The sequence below is a fragment of the Camelus dromedarius genome, chromosome 4 (assembly GCF_036321535.1).
Source record: "Camelus dromedarius isolate mCamDro1 chromosome 4, mCamDro1.pat, whole genome shotgun sequence".
NCBI lineage: Eukaryota > Metazoa > Chordata > Mammalia > Artiodactyla > Camelidae > Camelus > Camelus dromedarius.
The window spans coordinates 19,928,338-19,951,668 of NC_087439.1; the positions used below are offsets into that span (position 1 = coordinate 19,928,338).

The following is a 23,331-nucleotide window of genomic DNA, read 5'->3' on the forward strand; positions in this document are numbered from 1 at the left end:
TGTAGAAATGTAGGACCTTTTATTCCCCCACCAAGAAAAATGGCTGAATCTCAAAACAGGAAACTCTATTGTATTTTAACTTACCTTGCTTCCAAGCTCCACAGTAGACTTGAAAGAGGCTACCCACAATCATGTTAAAAAGAAACATCAACACCCTGGTAGCCACTGGAGAGGGCTGAACAGGGTTAGGGCGCCTTCAAAGTCCTGTTCTTGAAAAATTGTCATTTGACTGTCTGATGTTCTCTGGAAGACCCTGCTCACAAGCTGTCTTTGTTTTCCCTGACTCAGAACTGGCCCGGTATGAACAACTTTTTCCTTGGAGACATTAGTCCAAAACTATCAGATAATTGTTTAACTTGTGGCTACCTGACATAGTAGCTAACAGTTGGAGCAAAGAGTAGGATAACACAAATTTTAAAGAAAGTCTTTTGTGATTCCCTACAAATTTTAGAATTATTTATTCTAGTTCTGTGAAAAATGCCATTGGTATCTTGATAGGGATTACACTGGATCTACAGATTGCTTTGGGTAGTATGGGCATTATAACAATATTAATTTTTCCAACTCATGAGCGTGGTGTGTTTTTTTGTTTGTATCATCTTCAGTTTCTTTCATCAATTTCATTCATCCTTGGTTAAATTTATTCCTAGGTATTTTATTCTTTTTGATTCAATTATAAATGAGCTTTTCTTAATTTTTCTTTCTGAAAGTTGGTTATTAGTATATATAAATGTGACAGATTTCTGTAAATTAAGTTTGTATGCTGCCACTTTACTGTGTTAATTTATTAGTTCTAACAATCTTTTGGTGGAGTCTTTAGGGTTTTCTATCTACAAAATCATATTGTCTACAAACAAAGGTTACATATTTTCTACAAAAGTTACACTTTTTCCTTTCCAGTTTGGATGTCTTTTCTTTTTCTTGCCTAGTTGTTGTGGCTAGGATTTCCAATACTGTGTTAAGTAAAACTGGCAGGAGTTGGCATTCTTGTCTTTCCTGTGATCTTAGAGAAAACGTTTTCAGCTTTTCATCATGGACTATGATGTTAGCTGTGGGTTTGTCATATAAGTCATTCATTAGGTTGAGGTACATTCCGTCTATACCCACTTTGTTGACACTTTTCATCATAAATTCTGATGTTTGATCTTTCTCAAATGCTTTTTCTGTATCTGTTGAGATGATCAACATGGATGGACCTTGAGGGTATTATGCTAAGTGAAATAAGTCAGACAGAGAACAATAAACATTGCAGGATTTACTTATATGTGAAATCTAAAAAACAAAGCAAATGAAACAAAACAAAATCAGACCTACAGATACATAGAAGAGACTAGTGGTTGCCAGAGGGGAGAAGGCTTGAGTATGAGTGAAATGGATGGGGGCTAGAGAGGTACGAACTTCCAGTTAAAAAGTGAGTATCTCATGGGGATATAATGTAAACCATGGGGAGTATAGTCAATAATATCATGTTAACTTTGTATGGTGACAGTTGGAAATTAGACTTATTGTGGTGATTATTTAGAAATGTACATACTATGTTGTACACTTGAAACTAGTATAATACTATATGCCAGTTATACTTCAATTCCAAAACATGTTTAAAAGGAATGGCTAGGGGGTGAGATGTCCATAGGGGTTTTAAAAATCCCTGATGTATTCCTGGGAAGTAAAAGACCATGTGCGTACATGGGGCAGTGCATATATTCAGGAAAGCCCTGACCAGACCTTCTCTCCTCGGGCTAACACTGAGGCTCTGTGCAAGCAGGAATTGAGACCTGAGATGGAGTTGTAAATAGCCTAGCTAAATGTTTAATGTGTGCCCCAACACATAGAGCCCCTCAACAAAGACTGGAAGATTTACTGGTGCCAGACATTAAAGGGAATCTCTGTCAGGTCATTAGGCAGAGACATCATTAGTCGTGACAAGCAACACAGATTTGACATAATTTCTTCAAATAAGCTACTAAACAAACAAACAATATCAGTAACAAAGAGCAACACCAACAAACACTAGAGAGAAGGAAAAATCTGGTCTCCAGAGTTGCCGTATTGCATTATTTTAAGTGTTCAGTTTTTAACAACAACAAAAAATTAGACATGCAAAGGAAAAAGTATGGCCCATACACAGGAAGCAGTCAGTAGAAACTGTTCCTGAGGAAGCTGAGAAGTTGGACTTACTAGACAAAGATTTGAAATTGGTTATTTTAAATAACATTTAAGGAACTAAAATAAAGGATAAGCATGATGTCAAGCCAAATAGAGAATATCAATAACAAAATAGAAATCATAAGGAAGAATCAAATTGATAATCTGAAGTTCAAAAGTACAAAAACTGTAATAAAAAATTAACTAGAGGGCCCGAACTGTATATTTGGACAGACAGAAAAAAAGAATCATATAACTGGAAGATATGTCAATTGAGATTTATCCAGTCTGAAGAACAGAAAAATAAAATAAAGAAGAGAAATGAATAGAGCCTCAGAAATCTGTGAGACATTATCAAGCACACAAACATATGCATAATGGGAGTCCCAGGAAAAGAGGAAGGATGAAAAAAGCAGAAAGAATTTTTGAAAAAGCAAAGGCCAAAACTTCCTAAATTTGGTGAAAAAGACATTAATCTACAAATTCAGAAACTCAACAGACTCCACATAGGATAAAGCCCAAGAGATATACACACAGAAAAATCATAATAAAAATTGTCCGAGAGAATCTTTGAAAGCAGCAAGAGAGACATGACTCATCCTATACAAGTGATCGTCAGTATCAGGCTTAACAGCTAAGTTCTCATCAGATACCAGTAAGACCAGAAGGCAGTGGGGAGACATATTCAACATATTGGGAGAGAAAAAGAAAGATGCAACCAAAAATTCTATATCCAGTAAAATCATTCTTCAGAAGTGAAGGAGAACTTAAGAAACTCTCTCAATAAACTAAAGCAGAAAGAATTCATTGCTAGCAAAGAATTCATTGCTAATTCATTGCTGGCCCTATACAAAGTACTAAAGGGAGTACTTCATCCACAGTGAAAGGACGTGAGACAGTAACTCTACATGAAGTAAAGAGCACTAGTATAGGTGAACGATATAAATTCAAAACTAGTCTAGCCAGTGATGTCGAAATACCTATCCTTCTCAATTGCACGAGGAATATTCTTCAGGAAAGCCCATATGCTAGAATATATAACAGTCTTAGTAACTTTAAGTGGATTGAAGTCATGCAGTGTGTGCAATAGAAGCAGAATAGTGAAAATAGTCTTGAAAATGATCAAATTTTGAGGCCATATTCTTTGCAATTTCAGAACTTAAGACAAAGCTACAAGAATTAGTGTGTTGTATCTAAAGACAGGCCTCTAGATCAAGGGAATAGAACCAAGAATCTGAAAATAAACTCAGACATTTATGATACTTGATTTTTGATGAGGAGGTTGCATTAGTGTCATAACTACTGTAAGGAATTATTACAAACTTACGGCCTTCAAGCAACATCTTACAGTTCAGGAGGTGAGAAGTCCAAAATAAGTCTCATAGGTGTCAACAGGGCTAGTTCCTTCTGGAAGCTCCAGGAGAGAATCTGTTTCTAGAGGCTTCAGTACTTGTGGCTACATCACTCTGATCTCAGCTTCATTGTCGTCTTACTGTCTATATCTGGCCTTTCTGTGATCCTCGTATAAGGGACCCTTTTGATTGCATCTGGCCCACCTCATAATCTAGGATTGTATGTCAGAAGATACTTAACCACTTCTGCAGAGTGTCTTTTTGCTATATAAAGTAGCATTCATTAGACCCAGGGACTAGGACATGGAAGCTGTTGTTCAGGACAACACAGATGTCAATGCAATTTAATGAAGAGAAAATAGTCTTTTCAACAAATGGTGCTTGGACAACTGGATATCCACATCCAGGGAATGAATCTGTACCACTCTGACAGAATATATAAAATTTGACTCAAAATGGATCAAAGACCAAAATGTAAGAGCAAAAATGATAAAACTTTTAAAAGAAAACATCAGTATAAATCTTTGTAATCTTGGATCAGGAAATGAATACCTGAAGTTCAAGCAACTAAAAGGAAAAAAGGTAAACTGGACTTCATCAAAATTAAAAACTTTTGCAATTCAAGGAACTTAATTGAGAAAGTGCAAACACAACCTACAGAATGGAAGAAGTATTTGGAAATTACATCTTTTATAAGAATCTAGTATCCATAAAGAAATCTTATGACCCAAAAATAAGAAGACAACTCAGTTAATCAGTGGGTACTGGACTTGAATAGACATTTCTCCAAAGAAGATACACAAAAGACCAGTAAGCACATGAAAAAATGCTCAGATGCTAAACATTAGTATTTGTTAGGGAAATATAAAACAATATTGTTTTATATAATGAGATGTCTTGACAAGAATGTAGAGTAGTTGTAACCCTCATGCATTATTGGTAGAAATGTAAAGGTTGTAGCTATTTTGGAAAACTCTTGAGCAGTTTCTCAAAAAGGTAAACATAGAGTTTCCATATGATACAGGGATTTCAGTCCTAGGTATATATCCAAGAGAACTGAAAGTATGTATCCACACAGGTACTTGTACACAGATGTTCATCGCAGCATTATTCATAAGAGCCAAAGATGGAAACAACACAAATGTTCATCAACTTGAAGAATGGATAAACAAATTTGGTATATGCATAAAATTGAATGTTATTCATTCATAAACAATAATGAAGTACTTTTCATGCTACAATGTGGATGAACTTTGAAAATTGCTAAGTCAAAATAAAAAGACTCAAAAGGCCATAAATCGTATGATTCCATTTATATGATGTGTCCAGATAGGCTAATCTGTATGGAGGCGAAAAACAGATTAGTGATTGGCTGCCCGGGGCGGGGGGCAGGGAAGGAGGGAATGGATAGTGACCACTAATAGATTCATGGTTTCTTTCTGAGATGAATAAAATATTATGAAATTAGAGATAATGGTGATGGTTGCACAAGTTTGTAAATATACTAAAAACTGAACTGTACACTAAAAAGAGTAAATTTCCTGATATATAAATTATATGTCACTTTTTTTAGAAAAGAAAGAACGAACTTGGTCGCAGGCCATATTTGGCCCCTGGACTGTAGTTTTTCAAAACCTACATGAGAGAAGAATTTATGTCATCTTTGTCCAATGGCTAAGGTGATCCTACGTCTTACGCAGTAGATAATCAGTACATGGCTGATGAATGAATGCATTATTAGATAAGTACAAGTGATCTAGTTGCAACCACTAAAAGCCCCAACTGTTACAGGATATTCAGCTGTTACTGTAAGGTGACATTTATCCCTAATGAAGAATAATTTTCATGATATTCATACTCTTTTCTTTCCAGTCCTAATCAATACCTTATTCTCTACCTTGTATCTAGTAAATGATCCCTCAATTGTTAATAGGTTTTCATTAGGGGTACTTTTTATGTCTCAGCTATAAAATTAAAGACTTCTTTTTAGGAGGAGTCATTTCATGCTCAAGAGAATGTCAGAAGTTGATGTGACTGGGGAATTGTACATAGCCTTTTGTATCTTTATCAGAAATAATAATGCTGCTTCCAGAATGACTCCGGTTGCTGGCTTAGCTGTTACCGATCACCTCTCTTTCTAAGCAGTGTATTCAGTGATGTGGAGGATGAGGAAGGATAAAACTTCAAGGCATCTGTCTCTTTCAGTCTGTCATCTCTCCCAGGCTTTGAGGGTGCCGTGTTAACAACTCTTCAAAGTTTATTAGGTTAATCTAGATGAGAGTGCGCTTTTCTTTTATGATAAAGAAAATGATGCAGTTGGAATAAATGGTCATGTAGCTCCTTTCCAGCTACAAAATTTCTTCAATTCCATGCCTCATTGCTAATCTTACTCAAAACAAATATTACTCATAGTGAACTCAAACTTTTGAAAGCTAATATACCATTACTATATTTCTCTGGAAAAGTAAGTATTAATGTCAGGTTATGATGAGAAAAGCTAGACCCCAAGAGTCCCTTGAGTGAGCTGCCAGGAAATCAGTGGCGGAACCTGAATCACAACCCCTTTCTCATGGCTCCCTTCATACCTCTCCACTCACTAGAACACAGATGATCTTTAACACAGTATAAAGGATCACTTCACCCATCACAGAAATGAAGCCACCCCTGCAGAGGACTGCATTATCAATTTAATGGGATCCAACCAAGGAATTCAATAATGCAGGACAGGAATCCAATACAAGTGAAGTATTTGATGCTGCCTATCTCCTAAATTACTCTACAGATGCCATTTCATCAATCCAAAGCAGTGTGGTTCTGCTAAGGAAGAATGTATTAACAGACCCCCTATCCCCCGGAAGTGAGATGCCAGCTCAGATCTAGAACCATAAGCCCTATACTTCCTAGCATTTAGTTAAGTTCAACACGCATTTATTATGAGCCTATTAAGGGCCCTGAACATGTCAGATGCTAAGTGCAACTTAAGAGACATGTAAGAGATTGTCCCTCCCTTCTGAGAGAGCCAGTTGTCACTGTGAGCCTGGCCCCCTCGCGCCAGCAGGGGCTTCCTTCAGTTAGTAGGAATGGTGAGTCCTGAAAACCTTGAGTATTACCTACCTTTGGGGGAAGAAAAAGTCAGTCCTTCTGAAGCTTGTATTTTTCATAATGAATTCAAGGCATCCGTAATTGGGATAGGAAAGTGGAGTAACACTTTCCAATTACTGTCATCTGTATTCAGAGAAATCAGAAATGAAATCAGAGATGAGAGAACTTTGAAATCATAAAATATATAAGAAAGACTGAAATCATTTGGCTATCTGCTTTCAAATATGGGGACCATAGTATAATTACAAGCAATTAGATTTGAATTATTAATGCATAATATTAAAGTCCACATAAAGTCATTTACAAGGGGGGCAAAACTTTTATCTTTAGGTGATACCAGCATCATGATTTGTTCTATGTATGCTTTTCAGGAGCATGCTTAGAGAATATTTCTTTACTTACTCATATTTATGCCAATATATATCTGTTGAGCATGGAGTATAAACCAGGGGCACAGTGTATAAAGTTCTTTCATTGTGAGGGGTGAGGGTAGGGGAAGGATTATTCAGAGGAAGTATGGTATCTGGAATCTTAATTCTCAATAAATATCTCGAAAAGCTGTCATCGGTTGCACATGTATTTATATTTTAACTTTCCGTCGAGTCCAAGTTTGTGGAAACTTGCCCACTTTATATAAATGGATTAATTGATCATTCTTTAACGCACTTTAAGAACTTCACTGTCAAGTTTTTCAGATAACCTGTGTTTTGCAAGTACCCAGGAATAGGCTCATCATTTGTGTTCTCTGTGGTGATTTTGCTCCTGTTAGGCTTGACTTCTGTCTCACCATCAGCTATCTTGGAGGGCAGGTACAGGTCTACCTTAAACACTATTTTCCTTCAACAGTCATCTTCTGTTTTTATCTTGTGAAGAGCCTAAAGACCTAAAGGTCTGTATCAGTCTTTGTCTCTTCCTCACTTTCTGCCTCAGGGAAAGACTGTTTCCAACAAAATACCCTTTACTCCATAAAGCAGCAGCTTTCAATTAGCCCCTAATAAGAATCTCCAAGTGGTGAAATTAGGGTGGAAATCAGAGCCAAGATTCCAATTTATCACTATGTAAGTGAATGGCAGGGATTCCATTATCCAATCAATCTTGCCTCTCATTTCTGCAAAGGTCAGGCTGTGCCATCCTTGGTGATAAAACATCCCTTGTGGCTCTGTTTCACTTTAACTTTGTCCCAGACACATCAGGTTTGTTATGGAAGGACTCGCACTAATAGTTCATATTTTTAAAAGCTGTTTAGTGCTGTGACTGGCCTTGTATTTTTACAGGGAAAACCGTTACAGCACAACGCAGTCTTAGAACTGCCTCCTCATGCAGGTATCTGCAGCAGGAAAAGAGACTACTCTGTGTGTGCGTGTGTGTGTGTGTGACACACAACATCTTTGTGCAAAAAGTGTCTTTAGGGATATTTTATAATATTTAAAATTTTTTTCAATTTTTCTCTTTTGCACCAAACTAAAAGGAAATAATTGTGTTTTTTTCTTGGATAAAGATACACCGTTCTCCCCTTCTCCTGCCTTTTCTGATAGCAGGAGCATTTTGGAATTAACCAGATTAGGACTGGAATTTGCGGACTGTGATTCTTATGTCTTTCCTTCTACTAGATAGCATAAAGTCCATTTTGGACGGCTTCTTCTTTTGTTCTGTTGCCTCTCACTCCCCATAGACCTGGGAGTAAGCGTTGTATGAGAACTCTGATGCGTTTTAGAGTAGGCATGATTTGCTTGTTGCAATGGTCATGAGGCTGAGGTATGGTGGGCCAGAGTCCTCACTGTGTGATAGGAAACATGGGAAAAGGCGCTTCTTGCCAATTATGGGGCTTTCCTTTTGGACATGGTCCTAGAAACCAGTTTTGTGCTTCCCTACTGTGAATATTGGGAAGTTCTGAGCAAACCTTCCAAAGACTAGATGGCTTTTCAGGTCACACATGGCCTCGGATTTAGCCCAGCTAAGCCAGCATAAGATGAAATAAGATGGTAAAAATATGATGAAGAAGTTTTCTTGTCAAATACCCAAGAGTTTCTGCTGCTCTGCTCATTAGCAACACTCCCTGGAATTCAGGGCAGTTGAGAAGCTGATGCCTTGTCTTCTTCCTCGCAATTCTGTTGGGTGAAAAAAATAAAAGAAGAAGAAATTTTAATGTGTCTCTAGGTTCTAGAATATGTGAATCTTAAATGACTTCAGAGAGAAGCATTAATGTTTCATTTGTCTCTTTCATTTTCACCACATCTTGATGTCTCTTCTTCCGTGTTATGTTGGAAGTTTTATGAAAATGGTAGATATAATAATCCTTTCTTCAGAACCATGACCTCATACTGAGACCACTTCACCTTTCTCAGCCTTCTCACATATTCCCATCTCCTTCTCCCCCACATTTAAGGTGATTTATGTATCCCAAACTTCATTTGGACTATTTCTCCTGATATGAATCCCAGAAGTCTTAGTGGCTCCCATTGTCTAGAAATAAAGTTCTACCTCATCAAATTCCCCATTTACTTACCACAGGTAGCTACAGTCTTCAGGCTTCATCCTGTATGTACCAGGGCCTTGTGTATATCTGATGAGAATTGTATTTAGATTTTGTTTGTTTGCTTGCTTCATTGACAAATCTTTCATCCAAAATAGTTCGTAGTAGATTGCATCCCACTGGCTACGCATCCTTGTCCATTTGTACCTGATAGTTCAGCCATACAAACCTGGAATTTCTTTGCCTGAAGAATGTGCAACTTAGATCGCATTGCTTCTTTATACAAATACCTTCTTTGTAGTTCAAGTTACGTTGATTTCCTAGGCATGTTCCGACAGGCTTCTCATATTCGTTGAGTGTAGAGACAGTTGCATGTACCCTAGAGTGGGGGTCGCATGAGGTTCTCAGTTACTGAGAATGAGTGGGATCTACACGAGGTGCTTTCCCAGCGAAAACCAGTAGGAAAGTAAAGGTTTTCCCCAAAGCCTTCACTTGTATATGACACTTATATAATGAATTGCAAGTCTTGGACCTAAACCTCATCTCCTCCCTTTCTTGATAAACCCCAAACAATGCCATATACCTTTCTGAATTACTTACCCTTTGCACATCTGTTTCTAAGAACTGAGATCTGCTAATCTCTGCTTTAGCACTGCCTTCGGCCTATAACTTGTAAGCTTCTGTTACCTGCCAAAAGGCAAAGCTGTCTCTGTTTCAGACTGTCTTTTCTGTGGCAACAGAAAGTTTTTATTTCTCCCCTGATTTCTGCTGGTCATCTGCTGGATCCAGACTCACTCCGTCTGTCTGTCTGTCTGTCTAATCTTTGAACTAGACCCCTAGGCAGCATCTCATAGATGTTAAGGGCAGAAAGGCCCTTTCACTGGTCAGGTTTCCATGGTGTAATCCAACCCCCTCTGAGACACACACCTCTTTTTAAGAACACTTAACATAAGATCAGCCCTACCCTCTTAACAGTGCTGTATTATACTCTTCAAAATCTGTCATCCGTAGGCAGCACTGCACAGATCTCTAGAACTTACTCATCTTACGTAACTGAAATTTTATACCCTTTGACTAGCAAGTCCCTGTTTTTCCCTCTTCCCCCCAGGCCCTGACAACCACCATTCTGTTCTTTGGTTCAATGTGTTTGACTGTTTGAGCTACATCATATATGTGTACTCATGCAGTATTTATTGGCTTATTTTACCTACTGTCCTCAAGGTTCATCTGTAACCTCTTTTATGAAGGGCTATGAGTTCAGCTCCTCCAGAATTTTCTGAAAGTATCAATGTAAGTGGCATAGGGTTGCTTTTTTTTTTTTTTTTCACTTGAGCTTGATTGATCACTGCAGTCTGTTCTATGAAAATCAAAAAGGCCACCGTGACCGTAGTCCCTGGCATACTGTGAACAATCTACAGAATTCCATCTGATCTGAGATCATAGCATGGCAGTGGGCGGCTTCTCCCAGGGGACTGCAGATGGCAGTCCAGACCCTGGAGTGAGTTTCCCTTTTTTACGCCATGCTGTGGTACAGAGAGTGGGCTTTCTAGATCAGCTTGCCCCCCAAGTTGTGTATGTCAGTATGCTCCCTCAGTTCTGTGACACATACCAGGCACAGAGGGATTCTGATCAGTGCACATGTGAGTGTGCACACACATACTTACTGTAGAATATCCTGTGCTTTATGGATAATGGGTCCACAACAGTGGGTTTTGTTGCTGATGTCCATCACCATGTAGTTCACTTTAGGACCATGGTTTATTTTTATAATAGCTTAAATGATGCACAATAAGAAATGTAAATCTGCTATGAGGAAAATATAATATGCATTTAAAAAAATAGGCATCTCTGCTTATTCACCATTATAAATAATCTAAACTACATCAACACAGATAACTGAGCTTAACTGTGGACTTTTGGATGAGGGCTTTGTGGCTCCCCTCCACAAAATACCCCCTGTAATGGATGAGCTGTGTGTGATACCCTTGAAGGGGAAGGAAACATAGAGGAGGGGAAGAAGTTCATCATGGCTTGGGGCCCCACTTACTCAGTCTCAGTACCCGGCTCTCTTGCCTCCCATCCCTCCATCCCCTGCCATGGGGGTAGGAAAATAGGATGCTGTGGATGCAGAGATGGTTTAGCTGTGCATGGGTGTTGGTACTGATAACCAGGACTCTGTGCTTAAAAGATCATCAGCGATATTCAGGCCAGGGCAGGCAGGGTTAAGTGGTATAGACCATCAGAAAATGAAAAGTAAAGAATCTAGAGGTTAGAACTTCTCAGGAAAAATTTATTTCACTATTTACTTTTAGAAAGAGGGTTATTCTGTACAATATCTTTTAATCAAAATATAAACAGTATAGGGCACAGGCTCCTTGTTAGGCCATTTATTCTTCTCCTTATATTTAAAGACAGTGGCTCCCTGAGTGTTTGATATAAAGATCTTATGCCTTTAGTTAGTATGGACTGAGAAATCTCTAATGAGTGACTTCAAGTTTAGCAGTACCTTCAGATGAAATTAAAACTTTTAAAATCACAACATTCCCTGCATTCATTTGACAAGTGGTGGGACTAACACTTCTGAGATGATATTCATGGAAAATACAGACAACATTCGGTATGAGAATGCATTCATGCTTACAATAAAGCTGCCGTTTTCCAGGTCTGCACATCAAGCTTGGAAACCACTATTCTTAGGAGAAGGGGAATGAAGCTCCTATGGTCATTGTTTTAATGAATCTCCCATTGGCTTTAAAGTTCAACAATTTATTTGTCAACAGATCTTGCAAATAAAATATATTCTGCATTATTAGATTCATTTTTAGATTTTTTTAACATCAAAATTGTAAGGAAAACATATAATGCATATTTATTAATGATGAATCTTACAAACCAGGAATAATGGTAAATTTAGGGAATTCTGAGGAAGTCTTTGGTTGCTGTGTAGCTAAGGAGGTGGTGTGTGAAAACGTCCTGGAAGAGGAGGTTAGTCAGGGCCTCAGACTTGAGCATCTGGGCTAAAGTTGCCAGTTACCCCACCATGGGCTCCAGATCTCCAGAGAATCCGGACTCCAAGGAGCAACTCATAGCACAAGATGATAGGCATGATGACTTTCCCACAGATGCCAACGTAGAAACACGTGTGTGTATTTTTAACCCATCATCTTCACACAAAGAATTACAACCATTCAAAAGACACAGGCCTGACTTGACTTTAAACATGGAACCAAGTCTTCCAAGATACTTTTTGGATTTTTGAAATTGTGACAATGATTCCGTATCCAACGACTAGGAATATTTCTATCACTTATTATATAGACACCTTTGAAAATTCAGCTCTTGGTTTTCTTTTTTCTTTTTTTTTCCTGGAATTGATCAATGTTAGTGTTAGCTTCATCACTGAAAATATAACTCTTTGGAATCCTGGTGATGTGCCCATAACAAGCTAAACTGGCAGAGCCTGTGAACTCGGCATCACAAAAGTAGGTTTCTTAATCTCAGTTTGAGCACCAGCCTCGTCATTTATAAGTCATAAATGACTAACTTAGCTTCTTCAAATTTTAGTTATTTTTACCTGTAAATAGGGACTGCACCAACCTTGTCTAACTCAAATGATCATTATGGTCAAGACCTACGGCATAGAATGTTTGTATAAGCCACCAACATCCACGGAGCATATTTGTCTTACCATTGATGATCAGAGACTAGTGACGGGCACATTGTAAGGCATATGGATGCAGCTGCATTAGGGCTGAACTTTTTAGCATTGCATAGACATACTGCATTGTACACAGGCAGCTATAAATGCATGATGAACAAAAATGGAACCGAAAGGTTATTTGTGTAAATGTGATAGTTTCCAGCTGGTCAGACAAGTCATAATGGAGAGCAGAACGTTGTGGCTGATTGAATAAGAGAAGGGACAGAATTTGGTAAGTTGAAGGAAAGTACAGTCTGGAGGACCATTCTGTGAGGAAAATATGAGCCCTGGAGGAAGAAAGAAAGGAACCATAGACAAGCAGAAAGGACTAGTAGGGAAGTTCTTTGAATTAAGGGGTGAGGATCATCGACCTGTGAGAGGCAAATATGTACATCTTATGTTAAGAACTTGCAACCTTCAAGGGGCGAAGAGGACCTGTTGTGCCTTACTGATCTTACCACTCCTAGAGACCATTTCCTCTCACATTCCAGTGGGACAGACGCTGTCTCTGACTTGCAGGAATCTCTTGTCCCAATTGGGCCTTTGAACTGATATTCAAGTTCTACAGAGTAGCCACGGCGCCCAGCATGGAGGTGTCAAGCCTGCAGGTTTCTACCTGGGCCTTGACTGGCAGCTTCACTGGAGCAAAAGTTACTGCTACAGGAAACTAGAGGCCATGAATTTTCCTTTCTTTGTTTTTGTTTCTGTTGTGGGTGTTGTTGGACGATTTGCTTTATGTGAGCCCTCAAACCCTAAGACTCTGATATATAATAGTGACGTCTGAACCCCAGGGGTGCCCTGCCTCCTGGTTTATAGCCGGCAGTCTATACAGTCAGCGAGCAGGATCAGAAAACAATACTTAATTAAATTGATCGGTTACAATGAGCAAAGGCTTACTTATTAAATATTAAAAGACTGACTCAATGAGTTTATGATATGAATCTGGAACTACAAAATTATAAAAACCCAGTTCCCCAGTAAAGAAGAAATAAATAGGACTCCTTAGTAGGAGAATGAAATGTTACTTCTCTCAGAGGATTTAGATTTTTCAGCAGCATTTTTTAGCATCAATGGCCCTATTAAACCCTGTTATTTTCTTTGTAATTTGTGCCACTTAGAAATGATTTTCATTTAACTTTCCCATGGCTCATTTCTCTCCTTTAGAGCATTTCCATATGGTTCCCTGGTTAAAGTCCATGCTTTAACACATTTCCATTATGAGACTATAATAAGCACCAACTAAATAGCAATATGAAATATCCAGAACACAAAGGACCAACACGAGGAGAGATCGGGCATCTTGGTGGTAAATTTTTATTCTTGAATGCCTGCTGCCTTTTTAACCTCTTGTGAGGATTTTTGATCCTCTACAGAAGACTCCTTTTCTGATGAACACGGGCTCTCAAGAAACAACTCTCACAATTCTTTAGGGGCAGCCTTTCTTTCCCATCACAAAGTCATTAGGTGGCACCTTTTGATAACATAGTGATGGCTGTTCTTCACCGAAGCCCCATAATGGAAAGAAAAGTTTTTCATTTTTGTTCCTTCTTATTGTCCCTTGAGCTTTGTGCCTTCCATGTTCTATTCTGAGCCTGTTTTCTGTAAAAAATTAAGTGAGGGTCATTTAGCCATCAAGACCCCTTCAAAAATAAGTTTCAATTCAACAAATACTTATGGGGCACCAGTCCCCTCTGAATGTTTTACAAAATACAGACATCATAGAACACAATCCCTGTCTTCCTAAGTCTCAACAGGTTTGTTTTTTTTCCCCCAAGTAGTCATATAAACAAACATTGATAGTCCAGGTCTGACTTTGGTTAAAACCAGAAATATGTTTATCTGTGGAGAGTTCAGTTGTGTTTCTCTGAGCCTATTCACTCTGTATGATTTAAAGTACAAAGCAGACATACAGCTATATTAAGACTAAGGTGAGAAAGAGTTCAAGTAGCGTGAGAAGATGAGACGCGGAGGGAAGAGTCAAGGTGATGATGTCATTGAAAGCGTTCGCTCCCCCAGCACCACACGCTGTGGCCATACCCACCACCGCTGTCCTGGCCCTGCACATGCACACCCTGACATTGTAATCTGACTATGAGTCTACTAAGAACTGAAACTCACAGAGTAGCAAAGATGCCAGTCATGGGAGAGGCCTTGTGGAAGTGGTGGGATTTACTTAGATTTTGAAGGAAGAAGGTAGGGATTTGTCAGCCAGAAATGACAATATGAGGGATATTAAAATGGCAGACACATATGGGGGGAAAATATCAGTTAAATTCATGTGACTGGAGAATCTTCTTCAAGAGGTCCTGTTTTTTTACACCATTTTTCAAGGAGGTGGGTCCACATCTCCCTACGGAGACCTGCTTCCTGTGTTCCAATAGCTTGTCAATGAGATTAATTATTCTGCTATATGTGTAGCTCACTGGAGAATAAAGAATAAAAATAGTAAGCTGATATATGACCAGGTGTTCAAATGTGTATATCAGAGGTACATGCAATGAAACAGTGTTTCATTTTCCCTCTGACCTTGGAGCTTTATATGGGAGGGAGGGTAAAGGTGTAAGCTCTGCTTAGTATTGGTAGCTTAGAAAGATAGGTCCATCTCAGAGAGGATACCCCATCCATTTGCTCTTAGATTCGTGCATGAGGTGTGGGAAGAATTACTCTATTAATTAATTTTTTCATCCACCCCGTTTGTGCAGAGTGCTTTACCAGAACTTCTTATAGCTCATAGGAAAATCAAAAAGCTTTCTTTAAATTGTCTGATACGTATTGAAGAGTTTATAGAACAAACTCATAAATTCAGTGAAAGCTTAATTTCCATAGTGCAGTTGGGTCAGCTAAACCCTCAATGGTCTTCAGCTCAGTTTCCTGGTGTCTGATTGGCATCGTGTCTTTTCATTTTTATAGATTTTTTTCTTACCTCCACTGCACTCTGAGTTTTGGGGGGCCATACTGTTCTTCTTGACAAGTGTTACCTGCTTATTCTAATTCGGACACTACTTCTGACCCTTTGATTCCGTTCTTGTCAGCATTCACAGCATGAAATGTGATTCTTCTATTACTTAATTCCTCACTTTGCTCACACCCATTTCCACTTCTACTTTCCCATCTCCTTTCATTTTGCCCTCACATACTTTCACTATGTGGTTTCCTTTATCATTATGTACTCTACATGAGAGAGCCCGATCGAACCCCTCAGTTAAAAATAGTTTCTGACGTTATTTGTGATTTCTAAGATGTAGTCTCGCAAATAACCTTTCCTCACCTGACTTCCATCTAACATGCTGACAGTGCTCCAATCTTGTTTTCTGATTATCCCATTACATCGCGCTTTCCCTTGCATTTAGTGGAAACTTGCTAGTAATGGGTCTGTTTGGATAGCACTCCCTAGTCATCATTTACAATTTTATGGGATTGGAAAAGCAAAAGGAGGAAAAGAATGGGCTTAAGTTCTTATTTAAAAGGAAGAGCGTCAATTAACTATTTTGGTAATAGGTTGACTCATTATTCATTAGCATGCTACCTTAGAACCGTCTTTGTGATCTAGTCACATATCCTATGACAGAACAGTTTTTTTTTTTCCTTACCAAGGGAGAAAGCTGTGTTCTGTCTTGAGTACTGCATTTTAAATTCAGTCTTGAAGAAGCAGAAAAACTCAATTGACTACCCACTGGTATAAAATTTTAGGAAAAATCATGACAAGTAAATGCATAGAAAGTAACATAAGAATCCATTTACTGTATTCGTTGTTTTTACTGTAAAACTATACATTCACAATCAGTAATCACGCACAGCCTCTGACGTGTGCGTCTTGTCTGTGTGTGTCTGTGTTTTTCAGCTACGCTCTAAAAACATCCTACAAATAGCTAAATTCATATGAAGTCACAATGCCCACCAGGCTAAATGATTTCCTGTTAGCTCTGATCATTTGGGGGCATGAAAAGAAATTTCTGGTGCAAATAATACCACTTTTCTCATGCATTCTAAGAACCTCTTATATTCAAGAGTAAATTTGCCTTACATGTATTTGTTTCAATTGACATTGTAAAGTACATCTGAGAATACGATATACCATATAATTGAGAGCTGGACCATCTAATAGATGCTGTGTGAGCTGTTTGAGAGAATGAAAACGTAATGGAATTCCTGTTCTTGGTGGTAGGAAATAACTGTGCTTTTGTTCTCTTCTGCAAAGGCATGCAGTTATATTCTGGTTGATTTCCTCTGGATGTTTCTTTAGGCAAGTCAGTAATTTTAGAGAAGCCAAATATGTCTTGCTTTGGGGGGAGTACAGTTTGGCTTTTCGGGCCAGAGTGTAGTTCTTTGGGTTATATTCAACAGACTTAACTAAAAGTTACGCTATTTTTCCCTACCTTGGGTAGTCCCGCATAATTTTTTTTCCTTTCCTATTTTTAACAGGTGCATGAGGCAGTCCCATGTTACAGTGAGTGCAATCAGTATTCCTGGGCTGTAGAACACTGGTCTCCATGTACCGTCCACAATGAGCTGAGGTCCCTGCGCTGTGGAGGAGGAACGCAATCTAGGAAGATCAGGTGTGTGGAAACGGAGATATGTGGGAAATGTGGCAGTGGGACTTATGTGTTTTTATAAAGAGAACAGTGTTGCTTATCCAAGTGCACGCTGATTTTTACACAGTATCCTCTGGCTTCTGCTCATCTTGATGTATCCCTGGAAGCACATGTGCCCTGAACTGCCATGTATATTATGGGATTCCCTCTGCAGTGCAGCCACAATCCTTAACGCTTCCTGCAAATGACTTCAGAGGGAAAACCAGCTGCATGGGAGCAGGCCCACATCCCTCCAGTGATTCAGGGCCATCACTGCTAACGAGTTAGGTGATCCTGACTGTGATGCCGTGCCTCTTTCTGTGGTTAGTGTGGTTGATGGACATTATCTTAATTTTGGATGTCAATACACTGAAAAGGTCAATTTAAAACCCCAACTACTGGCCTTGGAAACTAACCTGAGAACACGTAATGAACAGAGATGATCTATTTTAATATAAAAAGAACACATCTCTGAAAGAATTTTAGTGAATGCCAGGTTATCTACTGGGGGAGTTTGTTTAAAATTTGTGTTTTGTAAATAGAGCAGTGGTAAGCAAAGGAAACCCTTGGCCTCAGTTCATCAAAAAGGTCTATTTAGAATGGATTTGGGAAGGAAAAAAGGATCATTTCATTACCAGCTAGGGAAAACTGCAATAAATATTAGAGACTGACTAAGCAAAAGCCAAAATAGTCATCATAAACAACAATCAGTATGTACAATCGAGAAGAAGACCTAGTATAGTCAGCTATTTGAGTGCATGAGCTTAGTGTATCATTTGCTAGGTTTAGGAAGCTCCATTTCAAATGGACGGGCAGCGCCCAAATCACGTGAGACCCCCTATCCAGTTAACTATGAGATTGAAGTCAGTTGCCAAGGCAGAGCCTGCTTATATGGGTTGGTTGTTACTCAATTCCAGTGAACTTACTATATTCAGTAATTCAGCCTGTACCCACCATGTCTGAGACTTAGTCCCAGTGTTGAAAAATCACCGGTAGGCACGTGGCCCGTTGGAAGACACGGCTGCTGGCAAGATTATAGAGGGGATCCTCATCACCAGCCCCGGCAAATGGCTAACAGACAGTTGCCTTTCTTTCCCTTTGTTCCTGCCCTCTCCCCTAGGGACGAGGTTCTCAGGCTGTCACGAACTTGGGCTTCTACCTCTTTCTCTTCAAAAGCTGTGTCTCCAGTGTCCTGTCCTCTCATGTCTTTGAGGAATGACTGACTGACCTGGCTTATCAAGTATTATGTGTAAATGAGCGGTGGCATCTCTCATTCTCATCCCAGCCAGGCCTCTTAGCAGTATTCAAGCAAAATCTCAGGAGGGAAAGGAAAGCTTTAAGAAAATAGATTGCAACCGACAGAATTGTGGCAGGTTGATTGAGGAAAAACACCCTTGAACAAGAGGGCCTTTAAGCCAGACCTCTCAGCCCAAATGGACATAGCCTGATATGATAAAAAAAAAAAATAATACACCTACCAAATATTATGTGTTGTGGGCTGAATGTGTCTCCTCTGTCCTCCGCCCCAAAATCTGTGTATTGGAGTCTTAACTGGCAGTCCTCAAATTGCGGCTGTATTTGGAGATATGGTCTTTAAAGAAGTAATTAATATTGAACAAGATCTTTGGGATGGGCTCTCACCCAATCTGGCTGATGTCCTTATGAGAAGAGGAGATTAGGACACAGGCACAGACACAGAGGAAAAGACCATGCAGAGACACAGGGAGAAGGCTGCTCTCTACAAGTCGGAGGAGAGAGGCCTCAGACGGTACCAGCCCTGCCAGCACCTTGATCTTGAGCCTCTCAAACTGTGAGAAAATAAATGTTGGTGGTTTAAGCCACCCAGTCTGTGATATTCTGTTACGGCAGCCCTAGCTATACAAACTCACTGTGTCACATGCTTTATATATATATAATCAGTTTTAAGTATGTGAAACTGATTTCCTGGATATCTTGCATCCCAACCCATTATTGGCCTTAGTGAAATGGTGTTACAGTGAATGCAGCACGTTAGCTGTTCTTTCTTGGAACCTCAGAACTAGAGGACATTGTCATGGTTCATACATGCCTGCAATCATTTATTAATTCAGAAAATATTTATGAATATTTGTCTTCTATGTATCAAGCACTGTTCTAGGCACTGGGGAAACAAAAGTGAACAAAACGAGTTACTGTCCTCAAAGAACATAGAACAGCAGAGAAAAATAAACCCATAAATTAATATATAATGGACTGTCTTTGCTATGAAATTCCAAGGTGGAAAATAAGATTGGATTGGTGTCATAGAGGATACTACTTTGGAGAGGCTGGTCAGCAAAATATTTGAGCAGAGACCTGAAAAATATGAGAGGCCTGAATGAATGTAAAGATCTCTATTAAGAAAATTCCAAGGGGGAGGGAGTTTCCAAAGCAAGAACCTTCTTGGCTTGTTAGAACAAGATGGATAACACTGCATCCCATATGGCTGGTGCCAGTCCTCAAATTGTGTAGTCTTCTAAAATAAGGTTAAAGTATATTCTTATGACTGCATCATGAAGCTATAGAAGGTTTGAGCCAGGGTGAATGCCATGTTAGGACCTTGCTGGATAGGATATAGAGAAGATAATTTGGGATGTAGACGTAGAAACAGGGATGACGTTTTGAAGGACATCCATGGTTCCAGGTGAGAGTCTGATGCTTAAATTGGGCATAGTAGTAGTAAGGTGGTGAGCAGGTCACATTTGGACTGTATTTGGACGGTACAGACCATAGGATTTGCTTATAAAGTGGTTGTAGAATATGGAAGAAAGGGGAATATCAAGAATGACTGCTAGATTTTAGGTCCTGAGCCATTATAAGAATGGTGGTGCCATTTGTTGAGATGAGGAATATTAGAGGCAAAGTAGAGAGAGAAATCCAAAACCCAGCTTTTGAACACAGAAAATTTGAGATGGCATTAGCCTTCCCACTGAGATATTACAAGCTGGAGTTCAGAGAGTGATGGGGGTATAAATTTGGGCAGCAGCAGCTTAGAAACTTGATATATATTGATAAGAAAGACAAGAAACTGGGCCTTGAGGAGTATTCATAGATTAGAGCAAAATCTTACAAATCAGACTGAGAGCCGGTGGGCTAGGAGGAAAACCAAGAGAATGGGAAGACAAGAGAGATTTTCAAAAAAAGAGATAGCAATCAATAGTTTCCATTGGTTCTGATAAGTTTACTACGGTAAGAATTGGCTGTTGAGTTTAGCAAAGGGGATTCTGTTGATTTTGATAAGGGATTTCTCTGGAATGGTAGTAAGTGTGATTAAAGTAAGTCCAAGAGATAATAACGGAGGAAAAGAAGAGAAGTGTGTGGAAATAGCAAGTATAGGCATGCTTTAGAGCAGTTTTGTAGTAAGTTTGAATAGAAATGAGGTGATGGCCAAAGGGAGCTTTGGCAAGGAAACTAATGATGCAGGATATGTAAGTACAGGGGCATTTTCATTTGGGAAAACCTTCCATTTCAGTCTTTTTAAGGCCTTACTCTTGGGCTTGTCGGAACCCCCAGAAGTGCTCTTCTTAAATCACCTGTGAAACAGATAATCCTAGAAACCAGTATTTTGGGAACCCAGTGGAAGAAGGCTGATGGGGTTGACAAAATGAGGGCCCCTAAAAGCATCTACATTCTAACCCCTGAAATCTGTGAATATGTTATCTTAAATAGAAAAGGGGTCTTTGCAGATACATTAAGGTAAGCATCTTGAGATGGGAAGATTGTCCTGGATCATCTGGTTGGGAACAAACAAGAGTCATTAAAAGTGGAAGGGGAACTGGGAAAGGGAAAGCAGAAAATGTGACTACAGAAGACAAGGCACAGAGAAATACAAGGCTGCTGACTTGGAAGACAGAGAAAAGGGATCATGGCCACAAGGAATGTGGGGGGCTTCTAGCACCTGGAAGAGGGAAGGGGGTGATCCTCCTCTAGAGCCTGCAGAAAGGAATGCAGTCCTGCCAGAGCACTGACATCAGCCTAGTGAGTTCCATGTAGGATTTCTATACTATAAAATTGTAAACTAATAAATGTGCATGTTTAAGTCACTAAGTTAGTGGTAATTTTTCCAGTAAGCTAACTTTTACTTAAACCCTATTTTTAGCATGATATCCCTATCCTTAATTGGGCCACGTGTTCTCTAACCCAGAGACCCATTTTGTGACCCTTTCCAGATGATAAACCTTCACTTACCTGTGGGGGCGGGGACGCGGCCATCACCTAGCTCTGTGAGGTGGGGAAGGCGATCTGAGGGCTTCGGTACTTCTTAAACTGGAGGATTTATTGGAAGTATGTTTTTCAGGCCCACCTTCATCGACATTTCCAGAGGTGCTTGGTGCCACAAATTCCTGAATTTTTCATGTGTTCTGATGTGTAAATGGAGTGGCTTTCTTTGTTTTCCCATGAAGCCTTAGTCATCCTGTTTCTTAGTATGTTAAGTCAGTTACCACTAGCCCATCTATTTTCCATTCATTGCCTTTTCCTCTCCCATGTTCTTTGTCCTTGTGGGATAATATCTTTCCTTCCCCACCCCACCCCCTTTTTTTCCTTTTTGTAATAAGCTCCTTGACTATTCTTTTTGTGGCATAATGGGAGTGAACAGAGACTAATGCTTATGTTCAACTGGACATCATTGACCAGAAGTATTACCTCCTCCTTTTCAGTGAAATAATAAAAGGACATCAGTTGAGAGTATGCAGTCAAGAAGGACAGCAATGTCCAGGTTTTAGGTTTGACCAGGGAAGACATTAAAGCCATCTCGCTGTCCCTCCTTCCACTACTGACTGTGAGCACAGGAGAAATGGAAGGCCATAGATGACTCTCTGCCTCGCCTCCTTGCAGTAGAAGGCATTACTTACATCTCCTCTCTGTTAACCTGCTTCATACAATGTTAATTTTTTATTACTTTATACCTCATAAAGCTTTTTTTGTACCAGATGGTAGACTACTTTGCAGTTTTCCTGAATTAAAAAAAAAAAATGGTGGTCTACATAAAAGAAACTCCTAATGTAGGATAATTCATCCCAGCATAGTATGATTTGAGGAGCACCGAAATCTCTCCAGCACAACCCTCTTAAACGCCTATTCCTTGGCTGTGGCTTTGTGCCAGAAATCACCAGATCAGCAAATAGCACCATTTATCTCATCATCATTGTCATTTTCACTTTCACTTTGATCGTTACCACTGAAATAACATGCGATCTTGTCTGTCTTTTTTTCCCGCAACTCTGTACCCAATTACCCAGGGAAGGGCATGGTGCGTAGTAAGCCCCCCAAAATGTTTACTAAATGAATGGTTATTAACAGTAAGTTTGTATCCCAGTATCAGCAAAAGAGGCTTGTATATGGCAAGCCTTTATTAAATATTTTTGAAAAAACAGTTTAAATGTAAACTTCTGAGATACAATGTAAATGCAGAGAAATAGCCACATCATAGGGTACAGCTCCATGCATTTGCACAATAGGAACTCACCTGTGTAACCAACCCAAAGGCCGAGAAATAAAGTATCACCAGGACTACCTGAGCCCTGTCAGTCAGTAACCATTCCCCGAAGGGTTACTGCTCTTCTGTCTTCTGATACCATAGATGAGTATTGCCTGTTTCTTAACTTCCTATGAATGGAACGCTAGTCTGTGTTGTTTTGCGTCTAGCTTCTTTTGTTCAGCATTATAGTTGTAAGCTGCATTCATGTTCTTGCATGCAAAAATAGTTTATATATTCTCATCATTTTATAGCATTTAATTCAACAAGTTTCGTACAATATATTTATCTATTTTACTATTACTGAATAGATATTTTAGATACTATGCTGCTGATTCTACTTCGGTGGATTTGAATAGTGGTGCTATGAACATTTTCAGGCAGGTTTTTTCCCCTTTGGGTGGAGGTCCACATTTATACACATTTCTCTTGCATTTATAAATACAAGTGGAATTTTTGGGTCACATAGTGTGTATATATGTTTAGTTTTCATA

The 23,331-nt window shown here is 39.2% G+C and overlaps 1 protein-coding gene across 1 annotated transcript in view; it reads left to right on the forward strand.

Annotated features, from left to right (window-relative positions):
* The window catches only part of THSD7B (thrombospondin type 1 domain containing 7B), a 764,170-nt gene that overhangs the window by 659,442 nt on the left and 81,397 nt on the right, over positions 1–23,331 (forward strand). The window contains exon 16 of the mRNA XM_064484730.1: positions 17,195–17,328. Within this exon, the coding sequence (XP_064340800.1) occupies positions 17,195–17,328 (134 nt within the window). The remainder of the gene's footprint in view (positions 1–17,194; positions 17,329–23,331) is intronic.